General features: G+C 42.7%; 1 protein-coding gene across 3 annotated transcripts in view; it reads left to right on the forward strand.

Annotated features, from left to right (window-relative positions):
* Nucleotides 1-20,825, forward strand: part of LOC143122188 (ferroxidase HEPHL1-like) — a 133,983-nt gene that overhangs the window by 22,415 nt on the left and 90,743 nt on the right. For all 3 annotated transcript variants that reach the window (XM_076283040.1, XM_076283042.1, XM_076283041.1), the window contains exons 4-7: nt 694-840; nt 16,280-16,534; nt 18,660-18,831; nt 19,412-19,548. In XM_076283040.1, the coding sequence (XP_076139155.1) occupies nt 694-840; nt 16,280-16,534; nt 18,660-18,831; nt 19,412-19,548 (711 nt within the window). The remainder of the gene's footprint in view (nt 1-693; nt 841-16,279; nt 16,535-18,659; nt 18,832-19,411; nt 19,549-20,825) is intronic.

Consider the following 20,825-nt stretch of genomic DNA (forward strand, 5'->3'; position numbering starts at 1 on the left):
CCTGCGCCCCTGCACACACACACACACACACACACACACACACACACACACACTCACACACACACACACTTACACACACACACTGACACACACACACTTACACATACTCACACACACATACTCACACACACTCAAACTCACACACACACACACACTCACATTTTAACTACTTTATTTATGTATTTCATAATAAATGTACATAAGGACATAAATGTTACAGATACAGAACATTGCTAAGGCATGATCCACCAATGTGGGTCTGATGACAAATCTCAAACAGCAGATTTATGGATATACACAACACCTTCTTCTCCATATATGGCGACTTCCAATAATGGAGGATATTGAGCAGTATTTAGAAATTTGCGTTGCCCTTGCTTTTGTAAAGCCAACTATCCTGAGACCCCTAATGACAAGCCTATTCACGTGGCCCAGGCTGCCGAAGAAAAATACCAGATATGGACATTTGTAGACACATTTGTACACACACACACACACACTCTCTCTCTCTTACACACATGCACACCTACACACACACACACACATTCTGACGTGGGTGCAGAGTTCTTCCTGATGTTCAGTGTGTGTATGTGTGTGTATGTGTGTGTGTGTGGTGTGTGTGTGTATGTGTGTGTGGTGTGTGTGTATGTGTGTGTGTGTGTGTGGTGTGTGTGTGTGTGTGTGTGTGTGTAGGAGTTCTGCGAGAGGAGAGTACGGGTCCGCAGCGTTCCGATGTGGATGCAGAGTTCTTCCTGATGTTCAGTGCGGTGGATGAGAGACTCAGCTGGTACCACAATGGAACCGATCAAGAACTGGACGACGAGTCCAACCTTAAACACTGTGAGTGTGTGTGTGCGTGACAAATACCTAAGTTACGTAATATTGACATTAGCCTATAGGAGGGCTCCGAACCGGTTCAAGGAACGAAAACGAAAAACGAAAACGAACGGAATTTTACGGAATTTTACGAGGATCGGAAACGGAAACGAAAACAAAATGGTCTTCAACTGTTCCGGAACAGAAACGTTATTCTGAAATCCACAAAACTGGTTAATAACGTTTTTTTTTTCGTTCTCAACAAGGTAAACAAAAACAATGCTTGAACATTCTATTTGGGCCCCAATCTACTTCCTCTGCATTAAGATAACATATGGAATGTTAAAAAGAAAGTCTTGTGGGGCCAATTATGATGCTGATAATGGAACTCTCTTGAAAGGGTAAATTTCACAAAAGCATATCCTATGTCAGGGAGACTATTTCCGGTTGTGCGAAAAACAAGCCCGCGGATTTAATGCTGCAGTTAATTAGGCCTATGGCTTTTACATGTTGTTTCGATGGGACGGAACCAGGAAAACCCGATGAGAAAACATTTCTCATTTAATGCGGCGTCCAACAAATCTACCTGCCAAGTCGAGGGCTGCGGGATAGAAATCATTGGGAATCACGGCGGCAACCTGCAGAGACACATTCAAAGACGACATCCAGAGGTGTTGGAGAAGTCACTACAAGACCACCATCCAGAGGTGTTGGAGAAGTCACTACAAGACGACATCCAGAGGTGTTGGAGAAGTCACTACAAGACCACCATCCAGAGGTGTTGGAGAAGTCACTACAAGACCACCATCCAGAGGTGTTGGAGAAGTCACTACAAGACCACCATCCAGAGGTGTTGGAGAAGTCACTACCAGACCACCATCCAGAGGTGTTGGAGAAGTCACTACAAGACGACATCCAGAGGTGTTGGAGAAGTCACTACAAGACCACCATCCAGAGGTGTTGGAGAAGTCACTACAAGACCACCATCCAGAGGTGTTGGAGAAGTCACTACAAGACCACCATCCAGAGGTGTTCGAGAAGTCACTACAAGACCACCATCCAGAGGTGTTGGAGAAGTCACTAACAGACCATCATCCAGAGGTGTTGGAGAAGTCACCACAAGACCACCATCCAGAGGTGTTGGAGAAGTCACTACAAGACCACCATCCAGAGGTGTTGGAGAAGTCACTGCAAGACCACCATCCAGAGGTGTTGGAGAAGTCACTACAAGACGACATCCAGAGGTGTTGGAGAAGTCACTACAAGACCACCATCCAGAGGTGTTGGAGAAGTCACTACAAGACCACCAAAACAAGAGGCCAGCTGAGGATGGGCAAAGTGCTTTGGACTCGGTCATAGTGAAAAAGCCCAAACAGGTCCAAGTGGCATTAACCCCTGAAACCCTCAAAGAGGCGTGCGTAGAGCTAGTCACGGTTAACGGGAGACCCTTTTCATTGATGGAAGATTCGGGATTTCGAAAAATAATCGACCCAATACAGAACGCTATGGGAATAAATGTTACAATCAATTCATCTAACATTCGGGATATGGTGTCAGGGATTGCTCAGGGCGAAAGGGAAAAGCTCGCGACTGAACTGAGCGGGAGGCTTCTGATGCTGAAAATAGATTCTGCAACATGTAGAGACCGGTCTGTGCTGGGTATTAACGTGCAGTACTCTGACGGAAAGGGGGTTGTGTTGCGAACCTTGGCAGTGAGAGATCTGACAGAACGGCACACGTCTGAGTACATCTCCTGTGGTGATGGACGTCTTGCGTCAATATAACATTAGCTTGCAACAGGTGTATTCAGTCACTTCTGATAATGGGGCGAATACAGTGGGCATCGCTTTCAAATGGCCACTTCAGTCGCGCATTACGAGGCGTGAAGCTGCGTGACGCTTTAGTACCACTTTCGGCCACTGTGCGTCGCTCTGCCACTGTACATCGCTCTGTCAGTAGCCTGACTGCCGCCCCTTATGAAAAAGCAGGAGGCTATTCCTCAGGTTGATAAATGTTACCGAGAGGAATCCCAGCCTACGAATTCAATAACAAAATAAATCGTAATTAAACATTACCTCGATTAAGGCTACTTGGGTATGGCTTAAGGCTTGACTACACGGTGGTAGCGAAAATCGAAATCTGCTTTTAATAGCCTACCGGTGCCGCTCCACAAAACGAAAAAATATCTTAATTTGCTGTCTATGTTATTGTCAGTGTTGGGGGTAACGCAACTACGCAAATCAAAACAGTGTCTTAATTTGCCCTACTTCTTGACTGCAATGTAGTCAATTGACTGCTTCACATGTCATTTTTATTTTTCTACGAGCCTGTTGCATTTAGTTAGATGTCCGAGTCACGCATAATGTTTGAAAACCACTGGCTCGTAATCACAATAATTTAACACACGACAGTTGGATAGCCTACTTCATCATGTCCCCATGCCTACATTTTTGTGAGTAGCATAGAGATCGTTAAAAACAATAAAGTATAGCTCTCCGTTTGGGACATCGAAAACGTATATTTTTAATAGACTACCGTCGAAGATGATGACTTGCAAAAGCCTCGGGATAACACGTTATCTCCACTATCATCAGTCATGCCCCTTGATCAAAGTGGGGAATGAAATAAAAGTTTGAGAACCACTGGCTTAACAAGTTACCTGCAGTCCAGAACACAGAATCTGTTGCAATATTCTGATGATCGGCGATGATATCGGCAAATGTTTGTTTTCCAAAGTAAGAATTTCACTTCACCATGCACCTTCGACAATGAATAGCTCATTACACTTGTTACTGTTAAACGTAGGCCTACCTGGTATCATTACAAACATTATTCTGTGTCCTAAAACTGGCATATTTTATGGCATTGTGTCATGTAAGTTCGTTGCAAAATCTAGAGAAATGTGTGAGGTGGTCAGCGGGGGACAATTAAGACACACATCGGATTGTGTTGTCGAAACAACATTGTGTACTTGAACATTCCACACTATCCACAGCTGTGGTAGGCCTATCAGGGGCAGGAGGATTACTGTCAGCGCAGGCTTTATATAAAATTCTTCAACAGAAGGCCTCGAATGTTGTCTTGTTTGTGGAGCGCTTTGCTTCGCTTCTGTAATCTCGGCTTCATTGAAAATGAGGGCTTCCCTCAATGACCCTCCGAAAATAAATAAAGGTTGAATGAATGAATGAATGAATGAATGAATGCAGGCTTGCCCAAAATAAAGGCCTGTGGTTTGCGCAGCCTACAGTAAATAACAGACCCGCCAGAATGTGCGTTATGATGCTTTTTTACGAGCAAGATGTTTTTGGTACCCTACGCACACTGCATGTTCTTAAATAACAATGATCATCAGTAATATTTGACCATTAATTTGGGTAAATGGGCAAGCATGACCACCTTGATTGGCTGATTGGCTGATGATTGTAACGCGGGGCATGATTCCAAATACCTCCCTTACGATGATGAGTGACAGGTGACAGGTCTCAGAATGCGTGCGCTACACAAGGACGGAAGATGATGAATAACTGGGGCCATAGGCTATTCAGAAAGGCTTTTATCACTACTAGGAGTATGCTACCCCTAAATCGCACTTAAAGATTTTAGCTTGGAGTTTTCTCTTAAAAGTTATTCACAAAGCCTTTCAGACAACTCCTAAACTAGGAGTGAGTCTTCGTGGCTATGGATGACGTCATTACTCATGTACGAGCTTGACTGAAGTGACCACCTTGATTGGCTGACGATTGTAACGCGGGAATTACAAACACCTCTCTTCCGATGATGAGTGACAGGTGACAGGTCGGAGAATGCGTGCGCTACACAAGTAGTGAGAAGGACGGAAGATGATTAATAACTGAATAAAAAGGCCTAGCCTAAATGAATAAAGAGTAAGGCAAAACAAATAGCCTAGTAGCCTAATGAAACATAGGCCTATGGATTGATGCAGTAGCCTACCTTTGCAACATTATTAAATTAAATTAATCTGTCACCATATGCCTAGGCTACGTTAGCAAAGAGGAGAACATTTTAATTTGAAATTTAAATTCGCCAGTTAGGAGCTACTTTTAGCCTTAAAATTCCTTGTGAATACGGCCCCTGAATAAAAAAGGCCTAGCCTAAATGAATCAAGGCAAAACAAATAGCCTATAGTAGCCTAATGAAACATACGGATTGATGTAGTATCTTTGTAACATTATTAAATTATTCTGTTACTATGCCTACGTTTGCAAAAGAGAACATTTTAATTTGATTCACAATAATGTTACATTTAATTTACATGTTGACAATGATTAGCCTAGTTTTGGTTGTTGTTGGCGGCGTTATTGCATGTTAGTTATGCCTACAATGCAAAATTGCTTCCTCACAATTTGAAGCTCCTAGCTGCATAGGATTTCAAAACACGGCAAAATGCCGCAGGTTTGTGAATAGGTCTGTGAGTAAGGAGTCCTCTTGACTTCTTTTAAGCTGTCAGAGGTGGGAAGGTGTGATTTGTTGGGGGCAGGGCGGATTAACTGGGCACAAATGTCTGATGGCCCCCCTTCCCCCCAGCCAACGTGAATCGGGTGGTTAGTTAATAGGCCTATCGTGAAGATTTTTCCTGCCATCTAAGGCACGAGCGCATCTGTGAGGCCAAGCCTCACCAACTAGCTCGTTTGTTTACAACTAACATTCCATTTAATTAAACTGCTTTATAGGTTATGCCGAAATAGTTTTCAATATTTGAATATTAGTGTCGGGTGAATTGGAATGTTCTCAAAGTAGCCTTATGACTGAAAGCTGCTTGGGATCCCCCCCGTCAAGCAATATAACCATACAAACGCGCTTCCTGCACTCATTGTTTCAAAAGGAGTAATTTTGGCTTTGTCAGAACTGAATAAATTAACGCAACGCAACACAACACAGACCCCGCTTCTCTCGCGTCAGTCACTGACATGAACGAAACACAGAACCCGCTTCTCTCACGGCAGTCACTGACAGTAACCTAGAATAAATGCATGGGGAAAAACACTTCCCCATGATGACAAAGACATCGTAAAACACTGAAAGTTAATATTTTGTCACTAACAACATTCATCTGTCCTTTGTCAAATGTATTATGTTCCAAGTAGCCTATGCGTAATTCTGCTTCATAAAGTTGAACAAATACATTTGCTTATTTCACAGAAAAATATAAATAGCCAGTTAGGGTCTACAGTGCAGAGTTGGTAAGTTATGGTAAGCCAACTTGCAGTGAACATACAAACAGGGGAAATTCTTTCTCTTGTAGCTGAGTAGTCTCAGGTGCGCACGTAGACATAAGGCCGAACATGCAAGCGCCAATGAATCGTGCTCTCACCACAATCACTCCGTTATACTTAAATAGGTTAACATCACTCTAAGTTAGCCTTCAAGCAAGGAAAACGATGATTTGAAGACATCTGTTTCGTTGGAAGGGCAAGGGGTAGCAACAGGGCAACACAGAGACAGGCCCGATGGCAAGGCTGTTATGAGAGTATTAAAATATGGGATATTCTACGGGAAAACATTAAAACGGCAAGACAGCGGGGGAAAATTAAAATACGTGATAAACACGGAAAAAGTTGGCATGCATTGTTTCGGTCCCCGTGCACAGGGATTATTTGTCATATTATTAATCACATATGATTATTTGTGAAATTTTGCAAACAGGCGCAACACATTTGAAAAGGAAGGACTGGTAGCATGTAAGCTCAAGGGAAAGATTGATTTAAGAACGTTATCACAGTGTGTGGCTGTGGCGCGGGCGGAAGACAGCGACAATTGGCAGGGGAGGGTCATGTCTTTTTTAACAATTCTGTCGGAGGGTCATTGAACAATTTCTAGCAGGCAAGAGAGGGTCATGCAACTTGCAACTGAAGCACTCAAAATTCCACCGGCGGCCCCTTCAATAAATAACGAACAGTCCCTAGATTGCTGCTGGGCTATATGTCTTGGTTCATGTCTGTTAACAACTCATTGCCGTCAAACGCATAGCCTATCTCGCGGTTGCATCCATTACAAACAAACATGCAATGTGAACGTCTGGGATTGGGGAGAGCACTAAATGCTCTACTGAATAAGCACAAAGTCAAACCTTTAAATGAAAAACACTTTAATAATAAAAAAATAAAAAAACACTAATGAAGTAAACTTGTGACAAGTCGAAGCACTGCCCACTGTATGCTCAAAGCCGTGAGCTTACTGTCAGATATCCAAGAGGGAGCTGTGAGCAACGAAGATGCAACCTGCGAAGAGACGGAGGAGATTGGGAAGGATGTTGAAAAGGTTGGGGAGGATGCAGGAAACCAGGAGGAGCTAATCCTTCCACTCGATTCTGCGTGGCCCGGTCATGTTTTGCGTAGTGTAAGATGTGCTGCACATACTCTACAATTGGCCGTTGACGATTCATTAAAACAAGCGTCCAACATCATAGCAAAGGCAAGACGTGTAGCAAAACGATTACGCTCGCAGAATGTGGTGTGTGTTCTTAAGAGAATGGGGCACAAGAGAGCAATTGTGGATTGTGCGATTCGCTGGCACTCCACTCATGATATGCTCCAGCGGCTGCTCGAGCTCAGGAGCTTTTGTGAAGACATGGCCCCAACCATCCCCGAGCTACATCTAAGTGAATCTGAATGGGAATATGTCTCCAACACAGTAGATGCACTGAAACCCACGAAAATAGCCACAAAATGTCTCCAATCTGATCAGCTAACTGCTGGTGAGTTCTATGGCATATGGCTCAAATGTTCCCTGGACTAGGGCTGGGCGATAAAACGATAGCGATATGTATCGCAATAGACATGTAATCGATATCAATAAAAAATGCGTTCGATAGAACATTCGATAATTAAAAGCAACACACACCTCCCGCCTTACGTTGTCCATAAATAAATAGGCTAAATATATCTTGCATTGTAGCTAGTATGTGCAACTCTACCAGAGTAGACGATAGAAGTAGGCCTACCTCAACACAGACTCTCAATGAGTCCTTGCCCCGTGCGCGCGCTCGCTCTCTCTCTCTCTAGGTGCATCCCTCCTCAGCATGTAATCCAAACATTCACAATTGTGCAAGACGACTGAATTGCTATTAAATCTGGTTAGCATCATTAGCACGCTGCACGAATTTGTTCAAAAATGTTACATTCAAATTGACTGCTAAATTCAACTCAATCCCGATGCAAATGGAAAAGTATTTTCCAAGATTCAAACAGGCCTGTCCCAAGGAGAAAAAGTATTCATTTGAAACTTAAACACACGTGGGGAAACTGAACAGTCTAACCAGTAGACTTACTATGATAAACTAGCAAATTACTTTGTTTACAATATTTCCAGGCTTCAACCAGTGCTGCTCATTCAGACTTATGTGCACAATTATTTATTTGAGTGTTTTTCATGATTGTGTTGCTATTTCTTTTCCCTGTTTGCTTTGATTGATAACTGAGGTGATTCAAATCAGAGGAAGGTTAAGTTTAAAATAAAAGTGTTTAAAAGTGTTTAAATTGAACTTTTTTCCCCCTCTGGTCCTTATCTGAAATAGATAAAAAAAAATCAATAATTATCGATATCGACCGATATGAAATACTTATATCGTGATACAGTTTTCAGCCATATCGCCCAGCCCTACCCTGGACACAGAAAAACTAGCAAGCCCCTTTGCAAGAAAGGTAGCCCAGTGCCTCAAAGCACGGCAGAGCACGTTATTTGACAATGCCGCATTCTTAGCTGCTTTATTCCTCGATCCTAGATATCGATTGTTTTTGACCGAGTGTCAGACCGAAAAGGCGAAAATACACCTGCAACGTACATGGGACCTAGAGCCACACAATGCAGCCAGCGACACCGCTGTGTGCTCAGCAGCCTCCCCTACTCAATCTCAGACATCATCTGACGAAATCGAGCACCTTTTGATGGAAAAAGAGAGAGAGACCAGCTCAACACAGCGACTCCCCCAGGACTCCATCGTGTCACTCTTGGACACATAATCCAAAGAAGACCGTCTAAGGCGCACCGAAGATCTGTTTCAGTACTGGGCTAGGTATTCTGTATCCAACCCCGACCTGTACAAGCTCGCTATGAGCGTCATCCCTCTCCCTGTCACGCAAGTCAGTGTCGAACGGGCATTTTCGAGTTTGAAATTTATTCTTTCCCCGTTAAGATCATCATTGAACGAAAAGGTGCTTGAGGACATTCTGCTGGTACAGTGGGTCCCTGTTAAGTTTGGACGGGTTCCTTCAGGAATCACGATCCCCATTTTCTCGGCAGAAATGGCACAAACTGCAGTTGACACAAACAACCACAAGGTGTCACTTTGGTGCCACTACTATTTTTGATGCGACTTGACTTACTGCTTCCATGATGCAGTTTCCAAGTCAGTAGAACAATCAGAGAAAGCTGAGCCATTACCAAACATATATGATAATACAATAGCGTGAGTTTATATATCTTTTACCGTATTTGTCACGGTTACTTATAGATTTGATAGTGTAACGATAAGCGCATAAGAGCATAAGAGACTTTCAGCGGGGGCACGGAAACTTAAATTGATCACGGTAGTTTAAGCTTACACTTGACAAAACATTCTAATATGAAAATGTAGATGCAATTGTTGTAAGATGGTGCAGCTCCTTAAAGTCAGAAACAACATGAGAGCAGTACACACTTCCCCGAATGTGGATATTACACTGTCATAATCTACCACCAGCATTTTGGCAAGTTGAAAAATAGATGACTTCTGTGAAATCTCTGCTTTAAAGCAAGACCTAAGTGAGTGGAGTTGTTTTGGGAATGTCAGTGCAATGTCCATGCTATAATGGTCTGACAAACGTACTGCCTTTTCAAGCAGTTCATCATCACCTGCGAGTTGAAGGATCATAGGACGTAAAGACTCAAACACATAACAAGTTTCCCGCATGCTTGCACATCTTTGGGAGAGCTGACTGATTATGATGTCCAGAGTTGCATTAAATACCTGCACTTTGAAGTATCTCTCTGCATCGGTTAAGCGTTCATCTTCCGATAGTTCGTCAAAGTGACGCTTCACTCTCCGTGCTCTAACATTTTCAAATGTACTCTGAACCTCCATTTATTTGCGAGTGTCTGCGCTGTAGCCTTGGCCTGGTCAAAGGCACGCAGGTAGTCAGAAAGGACCGGTATAGAATTTTCCAGCAATTGCATTGCGGGGGTAGCGACGGGCCCCGGGAGGTCACAGGCCCTGGTGCGACTGCACTTGCTGCACCTATAGTTACGCCACTGCGTGGAGCGCTAATGTGTCTACTGTAAATCATTCATGTGTGAAAGTCATTAGGCTGGAAGCGCTAATGTGTCTAAGCTCATTAGTGTACTTTCAATAGGCCTACTGTACAGCCTGAGAGGGGGAACATAACCTATAGCCTAGGCTACTGTAGAGTAGGCCTACAGTAGGCTAAACAATCTGTTGTGAAAGTCTGCAACGAAAGTTTCCTAATGGAAGCGCTTACGTGTCTATTGAGCTCATTAGCCTACTTTCAATAGGCCTACTGTACAGCCTGAGAGGGGGAACATAGCCTACTGTAGAGTAAACAATCAGTTTACTTAGTTACATTTGTTTAGTTAAATCCAGTTTTCTACTCTATCTCCATGATATGCTTAGCCTATAGAAAGACGAAGTCGGGAAAGTGCTTCAGAGAAAACGTATTTATTGAAATAATGAACAGTCTACATTCTACATTCTACAGTCTAAATTTAAAGCACGTTGAATCCCGGGGAAGATCTGCGTGTTGTGCGGAGGAATTCGTTGATCTTATTGATGCAGTCCTTCAGTTCACTCCTCCCCATAGCAGGGAACTTTCGTTGCAGTGTTGAGACCACAAAGTTTTTCACATTCTGCGGCAATGTTCGCTTGCCCTTCGCTCCATCCCAGTTGGTGGTTTTGCTCCAGGCTTTATAGTGTTCCTCTGTGACGATGGACCTGAAGAGCAGGCATCCGTATCTGCCCACTTGGCCGTAGCTCTGTTGGTGAATCTGTCAGTGACTAATGCGAGAAGCGGGTTCTGTGTTTTAGGCTATGCATTTTTCCGACACTTGGCTGCAAGCTCCCCTCCCCCACCCCCTTCTTTCACAAGCAGTGCAGCTTTCTGAAGCGGTGCCTTTTGAAGCTAATGTAACAAATACCACCAATATTGTTGTGTGGCAATAAAAGTATCCAGGGTTTGCGCAAGTAGCCTAAATATATAAATAAATTAAGGACATACAATCCTTAACGTGAAAAAGCTTAACGTAGCTTAATGTCCCAAAACAACAAGTCGTTTTATGCGCTCATTATAAAGAAAGTTTAACGTGTCCCAAAACAGCTGTCAATTAATCACCAAACGTCAAGAGGGTTGAGTCTGAATGACACCGAGTTTTAGACACTGAGTTTTTGAAGTTAAGAAATATTTTCGTAATAAAAATGGTCATTTAACCAATAAAGGCTGAAAACATGTAGCCTACAGTAAAACTGTAGGCTATAGCCTACAGTACATGCAACCCAGCAGAAGACTATTATAGGCTATTGGCAAATCATTGAGCATCATTCACACATTGTATTCTGCACAGTTTCTACACGTGGAGCGCTAATGTGTCTAGGCATAGGCTACTGTAAATCATTCAAAATGTGTGAAAGTCATTAGGCTGGAAGCGTGTCTACTGTCAGTGACTAATGCGAGAAGCGGGTTCTGTGTTGTAGGCTATGCATTTTTCCGACACTTGGCTGCAAGCTCCCCTCCCCCACCCCCTTCTTTCACAAGCAGTGCAGCTTTCTGAAGCGGTGCCTTTTGAAGCTAATGTAACAAATACCACCAATATTGTTGTGTGGCAATAAAAGTCTATCCAGGGTTTGCGCAAGTAGCCTAGCCTAAATAGGCCTATATAAATAAATTAAGGACATACAATCCTTAAAGCTTAACGTAGCCTAGATTAATGTCCCAAAATAAGTCGTTTTATGCGCTCATTATACATGGATTTCTATGAAACGTCACGAAAACATGCTGTGCGCAACCAAGAGGCAGAAAGCACCATAGAACAGCATAGAGCAATGCAAAAGAGCAAAAGAATAAAATGAGTTTTTGTGCTGACAACTGCACCAATTCGAAATCACGATGGTTAGAGAATGTTAAATATGTTCAATATCCCTAACGGAATGCATGTCTTCGCCAAAAATGACAAAATACGATGTTATGTTAATAATGCAAATGAACGGCACACTTTGAAATATAGTCGGAAATGAGATGTTATTATCATTGAGACAACAGGGGTATACAATAAAATCAGATTGTAGCTTACAGCAGCCGACTATTTAGGTTAAGTTTATAACGTTGTGGACGGCCACCAAGCGTCTTCTGCCCCACAGCTGCGGCACAGTCTTGAGTGACCGGATTCGTTTTCCTTTGTCATATGAATGCTGTCATTTTGTTAACATTAGGCTACTGTTAAGGAGATGCTGTAGGCAAAGGCTATATTTTCAACCTCGTTAGTGTCAGAACTATTCACAAGGTTTCTGGGCAGCATTTTTATGTTCTGTTAGCAAGTGAACTTCTCATGACTACCGACAAAGTAGCCTACTGCCAGCTGACGAAGCTCTCATTTTAAAACATTACTGAGAGACAGACACTGTACAATCAAGAAATCTTGCCACTGAATCCAAAACTATGTTTAGCATTATGTACAAGGCTTAGGCTACAGTGGACTAGCATGTTGCAGGGGCTGCTAAAAACACAGAGAAACGCACTGAAAACTCGGCCAATCACAGCCCTTGCTGTGGTCTGGCCGACCGTGGAACTCCACAGCGGACTATGCTGCCCCCAAGCGGCTGCAGTTGTACTTACATTTCACCATTCACCATGATCGTGAATGAAGTGTCAATTTTTAACGGGGACCCACTGTACGTCTGAATAAACAGTATGGACTGTAGCAGCCAGTCACCCCCTCCAAAGCTAGACCTGAGCACAATTGAAACTTATTTTATTGCATTTGGTAATTTTATTTCTTCTACTGTTGCAGCACTCTCACTTTTGCCTTATCTAGGCCTATTTTTATTATTTTTTTGTTATTATTGTAGGCCTATTCTGATAGCCTAATTATTTTATTTTATTATTATTGACGGCCAGGCTAGCCTAATATTTTCTACCACTGATTTTTGTGAACTTGTTTTTTCAAAAGAAGCGCAGATTGCACACAGAATGTGTCACTGTGGTAATTTTATTTCTGTAGCCTAATGTTGCCGTAGGCCTAGGCCCTATTTTGAAAACGAATGTGACTGCACTGTCTAACTTTTGCCTTATATCTGCCTATTTTTTGTTATTAAGCCAATGCAGATAGAATAATTTTATTTTATCATTATTGACGGCCAAGTAGTGTAATCAGTGTAATCTCTTTAACTGATTTTTGTGAACTTGCTTTTAGAAGCGCATTGCGCTCACAGTTTGTCACTGTTGTGCTTTAAATGTGACGAAACAGCGCAGAGCGCACTTCAGATACCAAAGTGTTCTACTTGTTTGATTGTAGGCGAACAGCCTAATCATTTGATTTCTGCAGTTTGAAAAAAAAAAAAACGAATAAATGGACCTTTGGTCCAAATGTGCATATTTTGTCTTGCTGTTGTAATGTAACCTATCCGTCTGCCACTTCGGATCTTAGGCCAGCTCGTAGCGTAGGCTACTGAAACTGATTTGGAAATTGTTTGTAGCCTATGCGTAATAGCCTATTTTGCCTGTCCACGCCTTGTCGTTTTAAAGTCGGGATTTGAAATGTTTGCGCAATTATAGCCTATTCTATGTAGAAGAGTTAAACGGGAAATTTGAGATAGGCCTTGTCAGCAACAGACAGGTTCGTTTATAAACAGGGTTGGAATTATAGCGCAAGCCTTTGAAGATCTCCATATGGATAAAACTTAGGCTACAACCAGGTAAGGAGTTTAGCACGTATCCAGAAATATTTTTGATAAGAAATTATTTATAGGCATAGGTTAGGCCTACAGTAAGTCTGTAGGCTATGGGATGGATAGCCCATCTGAATGTTTTTGGATGGCGCCTGTGATTTATTATTTTTGGGCATAGCTACGGTATAGGCTAAATCAAGGGGAAATAATGAGTACGTCTATTCTAAGGTAAAGTCCACAAAAATAGACTTGATAGGCCCGCCAAACACTGCCGGAACTTTAAGAACGAACGATATTTTGCGTTCCGAACCGGTTCAGGACCGATATGTTGGTGGCGGAACGCATGCAAGAACGAAAACGTTAAACATAGGCCTACCTGAACCGTTCGGAACGGAACGTTTGAAGAATCATTTCGTTTTCAAGCCCTGGCCTATAGTGTATTTTAGATGCTGCTAAGCAAATCTTTCCATTGCGATCGCCATCGTTGCAGATATGAAGTGACTCTTCATGATCTTGTGGTGGCCTGTGGATGATCATGCTTGATCTTGAGCCAACTGTACCATGACATGTTCTGTTTTACAACGGAATTTATACTGTACGCCTAATTTGGTTTAAAGACACACTTAAGAGTTTTTTTTACCTTAACATAACCTTCCAAAATCATTTTGATGGCACATAACCTCATGATGAGCGGCACTTCAGACATCGTCTTAGAGGCCCTCGGCGATTACCCATGAACATATAATAGTGGTGGAAAAACTCACTAAACATTGTTTTATCATTACAGCAAAGATAATGAATGCGTAGCAAGATGGGTCGTCCTAGTTCATGTCTATGAGGGCAAAGTGGAGTTCAGTCAGAGACGGGCTCTGGTTCAGTTCCCGCCTGCACAGGGGCGTGTCACTGACGTATGACTTACGTTTGAACGCCTCGGTTCCACGCCAGACAAGCCGGAGTACAAAATAAACTTGGTGTACACCTTCATTAATGTTGATTTTCTCCCGACTGGAGGGTCATACTATCACGACATTCTACTGAAATGGGGAGGAGGGTTTGGAGATCATGATACCGTGTCCGAAATGTGCATCCATTGCTCAGAAAAATAAGGCTTTGACAAATTCTGGGAAATTCTTGGATTCTGCCATAGACCTCAATGTTAAAAAGAGAGCCCGATCACTGCATAAATGTGCGGGGGCGTGTACTGCTACCCTATTTGCATAAATTTCCAGGGACAGGAAATGGCCTCTCATGAAGTATCTTCGTAATCAACCATCTTTGATTACAGTATATTTTGACCATCAAACCAACCAGGAAGTAAAGTGAGATGATCTTGAGATGTTTGTATGAAGTCATTTCCTGTCCAGGGATGGGTAGATTAACTAGATCAGCAACAGCGCCACCTATCCATAGACCGTAATCCACCCATTGACCTGCATTAACATGACTTTGAGGAGGGATATCTCTGACTATGACAGTTGTAGTAAAAATGCCAATATTATTTATTTCAGAATAAGTGTGTGTATGATTTGTAAACAAACATTTAATCTAAATTTATTTGTGTTTTTTCAGTTTTTTTTTTAAAATAAGTATGTTGATGTTTTTTGCTCATGTTTGTGTGTATAGATGGTTAAAATGAAATGACACTTTAATTTAGGGCTGTCAAAATAACTGATTAATTTCGATTAATTAATTTGAGAAAAAATAACTGATTAAAAAAATTAGTGCAGATTAATCGATTACGTATGACCTTTGACCCCGAGCCGTTCTAGTCAGTAAAAATTAGACTGTAAAATGAAGGAGAGAGAAGAAAACGTGCTGCCTGGATCATTGATTGGAACATTTACTTTTAAAAAACGGCCTGATGGTGTTGATAAAAAATAAAGTGTTGAAAATAAAGCTCCTCTGCAATGTCTGCAACAAGGAATTTGCATATCATATCATATGCATATCTTGATCATTGTTGACGATCATCAACTCTATAGTCGCACATTAATGCAAAGAAATAAGTGTTGACATTGAGGGGAGTGTTAATTTATAACTCTATAGTCGCACATTAATGCAAAGAAATAAGTGTTGACATTGAGGGGAGTGTTAATTTATTTTCATTGTGTCCCCTAGGTTATATCTGTGGCCTGAAATGCCTTGTATGTGAAAAAAAAACTTCTTCCCTTAGCACTTTTGAATTTATTTACTCAGCATATTAGCTTATATCATAGATTATTATGGCAATTATTTGAACAGTGAAATAATAATAAAAGAGTCTTTGAACTTAAATGTCACTAATGCTGATTATTCAATGATTCATTTGAATTTAAATATTTAAAATACTTTCACAGCAAAAATTATATATGCGATTAATTTAGATTAATTAATCACAGAGTATGTAATTAATTAGATACATTTTTTTAATCGATTGACAGCCCTACTTTAATCATATTGCTGAGGTTGTGCAGAAGAAAAGCTATAAAAGGATAGTCTGTACTGGCACCTCAAGACAATGCAAAAACCTTAGATCTAAGGGTTAAGTGTGTGTGTGTGTGTGTGTGTGTGTGTGTGTGTGTCCTCTCCCTACAGCCATTAATGGGCACATGAATGGCACTCTGCGGGGGCTGAGTGTGTGTGTGGGCGCTCGCGTGGCCTGGCATCTGATGGGCATGGGCAACGAGGCGGACGTTCACTCCGCCCACTTCTACGGCCACACCCTCCTGGAGCGCGGGCACCGCCGTGATGTCATCAGCGTGTTCCCGGCCACCTTCACCACGGCCATCATGGCTCCCATGACAACGGGGAAATGGATGCTAAGCTGCCAGGTCAATGAGCATTTTAAAGGTAACGCGTGTGTGTGTGTGTGTGTGTGTGTGCGCGCGTTTAATGTGTGTGTGTGTGTGTGTGTGTGTGTGTGTGAGTGAGTGTGTGTGTGTCAGGGTGTCAGTCAGTGTTGTGCAAAATTCGAATTGCAATTCTGTTTCCTGTTTGCTACCGCAATTGAAATCCTAGATCCTACCCTATATAAGAGAATGATCATAGTGTATGCTAAGCTAACTCCTAGATCCTACCCTATATAAGAGAATGATCATAGTTTATGCTAAGCTAACTCCTAGATCCTACCCTATATAAGAGAATGATCATAGTTTATGCTAAGCTAACAGAAGAGACAGAGAGGAGACAGCTGACTCTTCTACCCTATATAAGAGAATGATCATAGTTTATGCTAAGCTAACTCCTAGATCCTACCCTATATAAGAGAATGATCATAGTTTATGCTAAGCTAAATCCTAGATCCTACCCTATATAAGAGAATGATCATAGTGTATGCTAAGCTAACTCCTAGATCCTACCCTATATAAGAGAATGATCATAGTTTATGCTAAGCTAACAGAAGAGACAGAGAGGAGACAGCTGACTCTTCTACCCCATGTAAGAGAAGGAGCATTGTTTATGATTGTATATGCTAAGCTAACATAGAGACAGCTGACTGCTCTACCCCATGTAAGAGAAGGAGCATTGTTTATGATTGTATATGCTAAGCTAACATAGAGACAGCTGACTCCTCTACCCCATGTAAGAGAAGGAGCATTGTTTATGATTGTATATGCTAAGCTAACATAGAGACAGCTGACTGCTCTACCCCATGTAAGAGAAGGAGCATTGTTTATGATTGTATATGCTAAGCTAACATAGAGACAGCTGACTGCTCTACCCCTTAACATTTTGAATGCCGCGTTGTTTTCGGAAGCTTTGGCCCAGAGTGCCAGCAATCTTGATCATTGTTGACGATTTTTGTAGAGCCACAGCGTATTCTATGTTATAGCTATGGACACATACTATGGCTTGTTTGAAAGGTGAGACTTTAAGCTCTCAGTGGGTACAAACCGTTTATTTCTACATGCCTCTGTTCCTAAGAAATCCCAAGCTAGTGGCTAGTTTTCATCAAAATCCCTGTTTTATTTCTAGAAATGGAGATGTAGCGTCTTTGATGAAATTAAAGATAAAGTGTTGCCTGTAAAGTTTCCGGGAAGTGACCTAGCGAGACCTGGCGATACTGCCACCTAGTGATAAACCCACGAAAATGACCTGGTTTTGACCTGACGTGCATGTGTCACTGATTCAACCCAAAGTGGCAACCATCAAAAGCAGAGTTTTAAGATTAAATGTCCAGATAAAATGTCCAGATTGTGCGTTTTCATGAGTTTTCGATCGTCATATATTTCATTTCCATTCATCACAGAGTTCCCAAAATCACATATAAGGTGTGTTAGAGTGTCTAGTTTCGTAATTTAAAAAAAAGCTAAAAACGTAATATTACGTTTTTGGCACTCAACGAATGGGAAGGAAAAACGTAATATTAAGTTTTTGGCACTCAATGAGTTAAGAGAATTAGCTTCATGTATGCTAAGCTAACAGAGGAGACAGCTGACTGCTCTACCTCATATAAGAGAATGAACATTGTCAATGCTAAGCTAACAGAGGAGACAGCTGACTCCTCTACCACATATAAGAGATTGTGTTTATGATAAGCTAACCTATGCTAAGCTAACTGTCGGAGCACTGACACTAATGACTTGCGTGACTCACTCTGAGTGAAACACATGAGCTAGCACTAGTGCTAGCGGTTACGTTGTGGTCAACAATTGCTAAAATATACAGAACTGCTATCTCCCCTTTACAACATCTCTACTAATATATGGAAAACTGCTATCTCCCCTTTACATCATCTCTACTAATATACAGAACTGCTATCTCCCCTTTACAACATCTCTACTAATATACAGAACTGCTATCTCACCTTTACAACATCTCTACTAATATACAGAACTGCTATCTCCCCTTTACAACATCTCTACTAATATACAGAACTGCTATCTCCCCTTTACAACATCTCTACTAATTTCCCTCACGGGATCAAAAGAGTATATAGTGTCAGTAACAGGAAGTGAATGCTGATTGGTTACAGCTGGCCTGCAGGCGTTCTACCAGGTGAACACATGCTCCTCCGATGACCCTATCTCCATGGAGACGGGTGGGACGGAGCGGCATTATTACATCAGAGCTGAGGAGCAGGAGTGGGACTACGCCCCCCTGGGAGTCGACACGTTCACTGGCAAACCTCTCACCTCGCCCGACAGGTACACACACACCTCTCACCGAGCCCGACAGGTACACACACACACACACACACACACACACACACCTCACCGAGCCCGACAGGTACACACACACCTCTCACCGAGCCCGACAGGTACACACACACACACACACACACACACACACACTACGGCCCGCTGGGAGTCGACACGTTCACAGGCAAACCTCTCACCGAGCCCGACAGGTACACACACACACACACACACACACACTACGGCCCGCTGGGGGTCGACACGTTCACAGGTACACACACATGCACACACACACACACACACACACACACACACACACATACACACTATGGCCCGCTGGGAGTCGACACGTTCACTGGCAAACCTCTCACCGAGCCCGATAGGTACACACACACACACACACACACACTACGGCCCGCTGGGAGTTGACACGTTCACAGGCAAACCTCTCATCACCGAGCTGACAGGTACACACACACACACACACATACCCACACACACACACACACACACACACACACACACACACAGACACCCCTCAACCAGTCTAAGGTACGCACTAACACACTCTCTCTCTCTCTCTCTCCAGTGATTCCGAGGTGTTCTTTGAAAAAGGGGGCGGGGCTCTGGGAGGGCGGTACCTGAAGGCTCGATACGTGCGCTACACTGATAAGACGTTTACCAGACGACACGCCAGCCACTCCCACACACACCTCGGCATTCTGGGTAAGTCTGAGAGCACACCTCGCTGAGAGCACACCTCGGCATTCTGGGTAAGTGTGAGAGCACACCTCGGCATTCTGGGTAAGTGTGAGAGTGTGTCTTTATATGAGAGAGAGAGACTCGGCATTCTGGGTACGTGTGAGAGTGTGTCTTTATATGTGAGAAAGTGTGTGTGCTATGGCATTCTGGATAGGTGTGAGAGTATGTCTTTACATGAGAGAGAGTGTGTGTGCTATGGCATTCTGGGTAGGTGTGAGAGTGTGTCTTTATATGAGAGAGAGAGTGTGTGCTATGGCATTATGGGTAAGTGTGAGAGTGTGTTTTTATATGAAAGAGAGTGTGTGTGCTATGGCCTTCTGGGTAAGTGTTGGAGTGTGTCTTTACATGAGAGAGAGTGTGTGTGCTATGGCATTCTGGGTAAGTGTGAGAGTGTGTCTTTATATGTGTGAGAGTGTGTGTGCTATGGCATTATGGGTAAGTGTTGGAGTGTGTCTTTATATGAGAGAGTGTGTGTGCTATGGCATTATGGGTAAGTGTGAGAGTGTGTCTTTATATGAGAGAGAGTGTGTGTGCTATGGCATTATGGGTAAGTGTGAGAGTGTGTCTTTATATGAGAGAGAGTGTGTGTGCTATGGCATTATGGGTAAGTGTGAGAGTGTGTCTTTATATGAGAGAGAGTGTGTGTGCTACAGTGGGCATCGCTTTCAAATGGCCACTTCATTCGCGCATTACGAGGCGTGAAGCTGCGTGAAGCTTTAGTACCACTTTCAGCCACTGTGCGTCGCTCTGCCACTGTACATCGCTCTGTCAGTAGCCTGACTGCCGCCCCCACTGAAAAAGCAGGAGGCTACCAAACATAATTGTTACCGAGAGGAATCCTAGCCTACGAATTCTATAACAAAATAAATCATGCATAATTAAACATTACCTCGATTAAGGCTACTTGGGTATGGCTTAAGGCTTGACTACACGGTGGTAGCGAAAATCGAAATCTGCTATGTTATTGTCAGTGTTGGGGGCAATGCAACTACGCAAATCAAAACAGTGTCTTAATTTGCCCTACTTCTTGACTGCAATGTACCGTAAAACTTCAAATAATCGCCGAGTCCCTAAGAGACGCCTGTCTCTTTTAAACGCCTGGCGTGGCTACAGGTTTGGGTTAAAGGCCGGTCTCCAGTAGAGGCCTGGTCTGTTTTTTTAGTTTCGGGCTGTATTTAATCTTCTAAATATTCTTCCCGTCAGATCGTCTGTTTAAAGATTCGCAATGACACGAAACCGTT

The sequence above is a fragment of the Alosa pseudoharengus genome, unplaced genomic scaffold (assembly GCF_046254945.1).
Source record: "Alosa pseudoharengus isolate Yale_2024_CS ecotype anadromous, Long Island Sound unplaced genomic scaffold, YU_APseudo_1.1 YU_APseudo_1.1_scf_13, whole genome shotgun sequence".
Lineage (NCBI taxonomy): Eukaryota > Metazoa > Chordata > Actinopteri > Clupeiformes > Clupeidae > Alosa > Alosa pseudoharengus.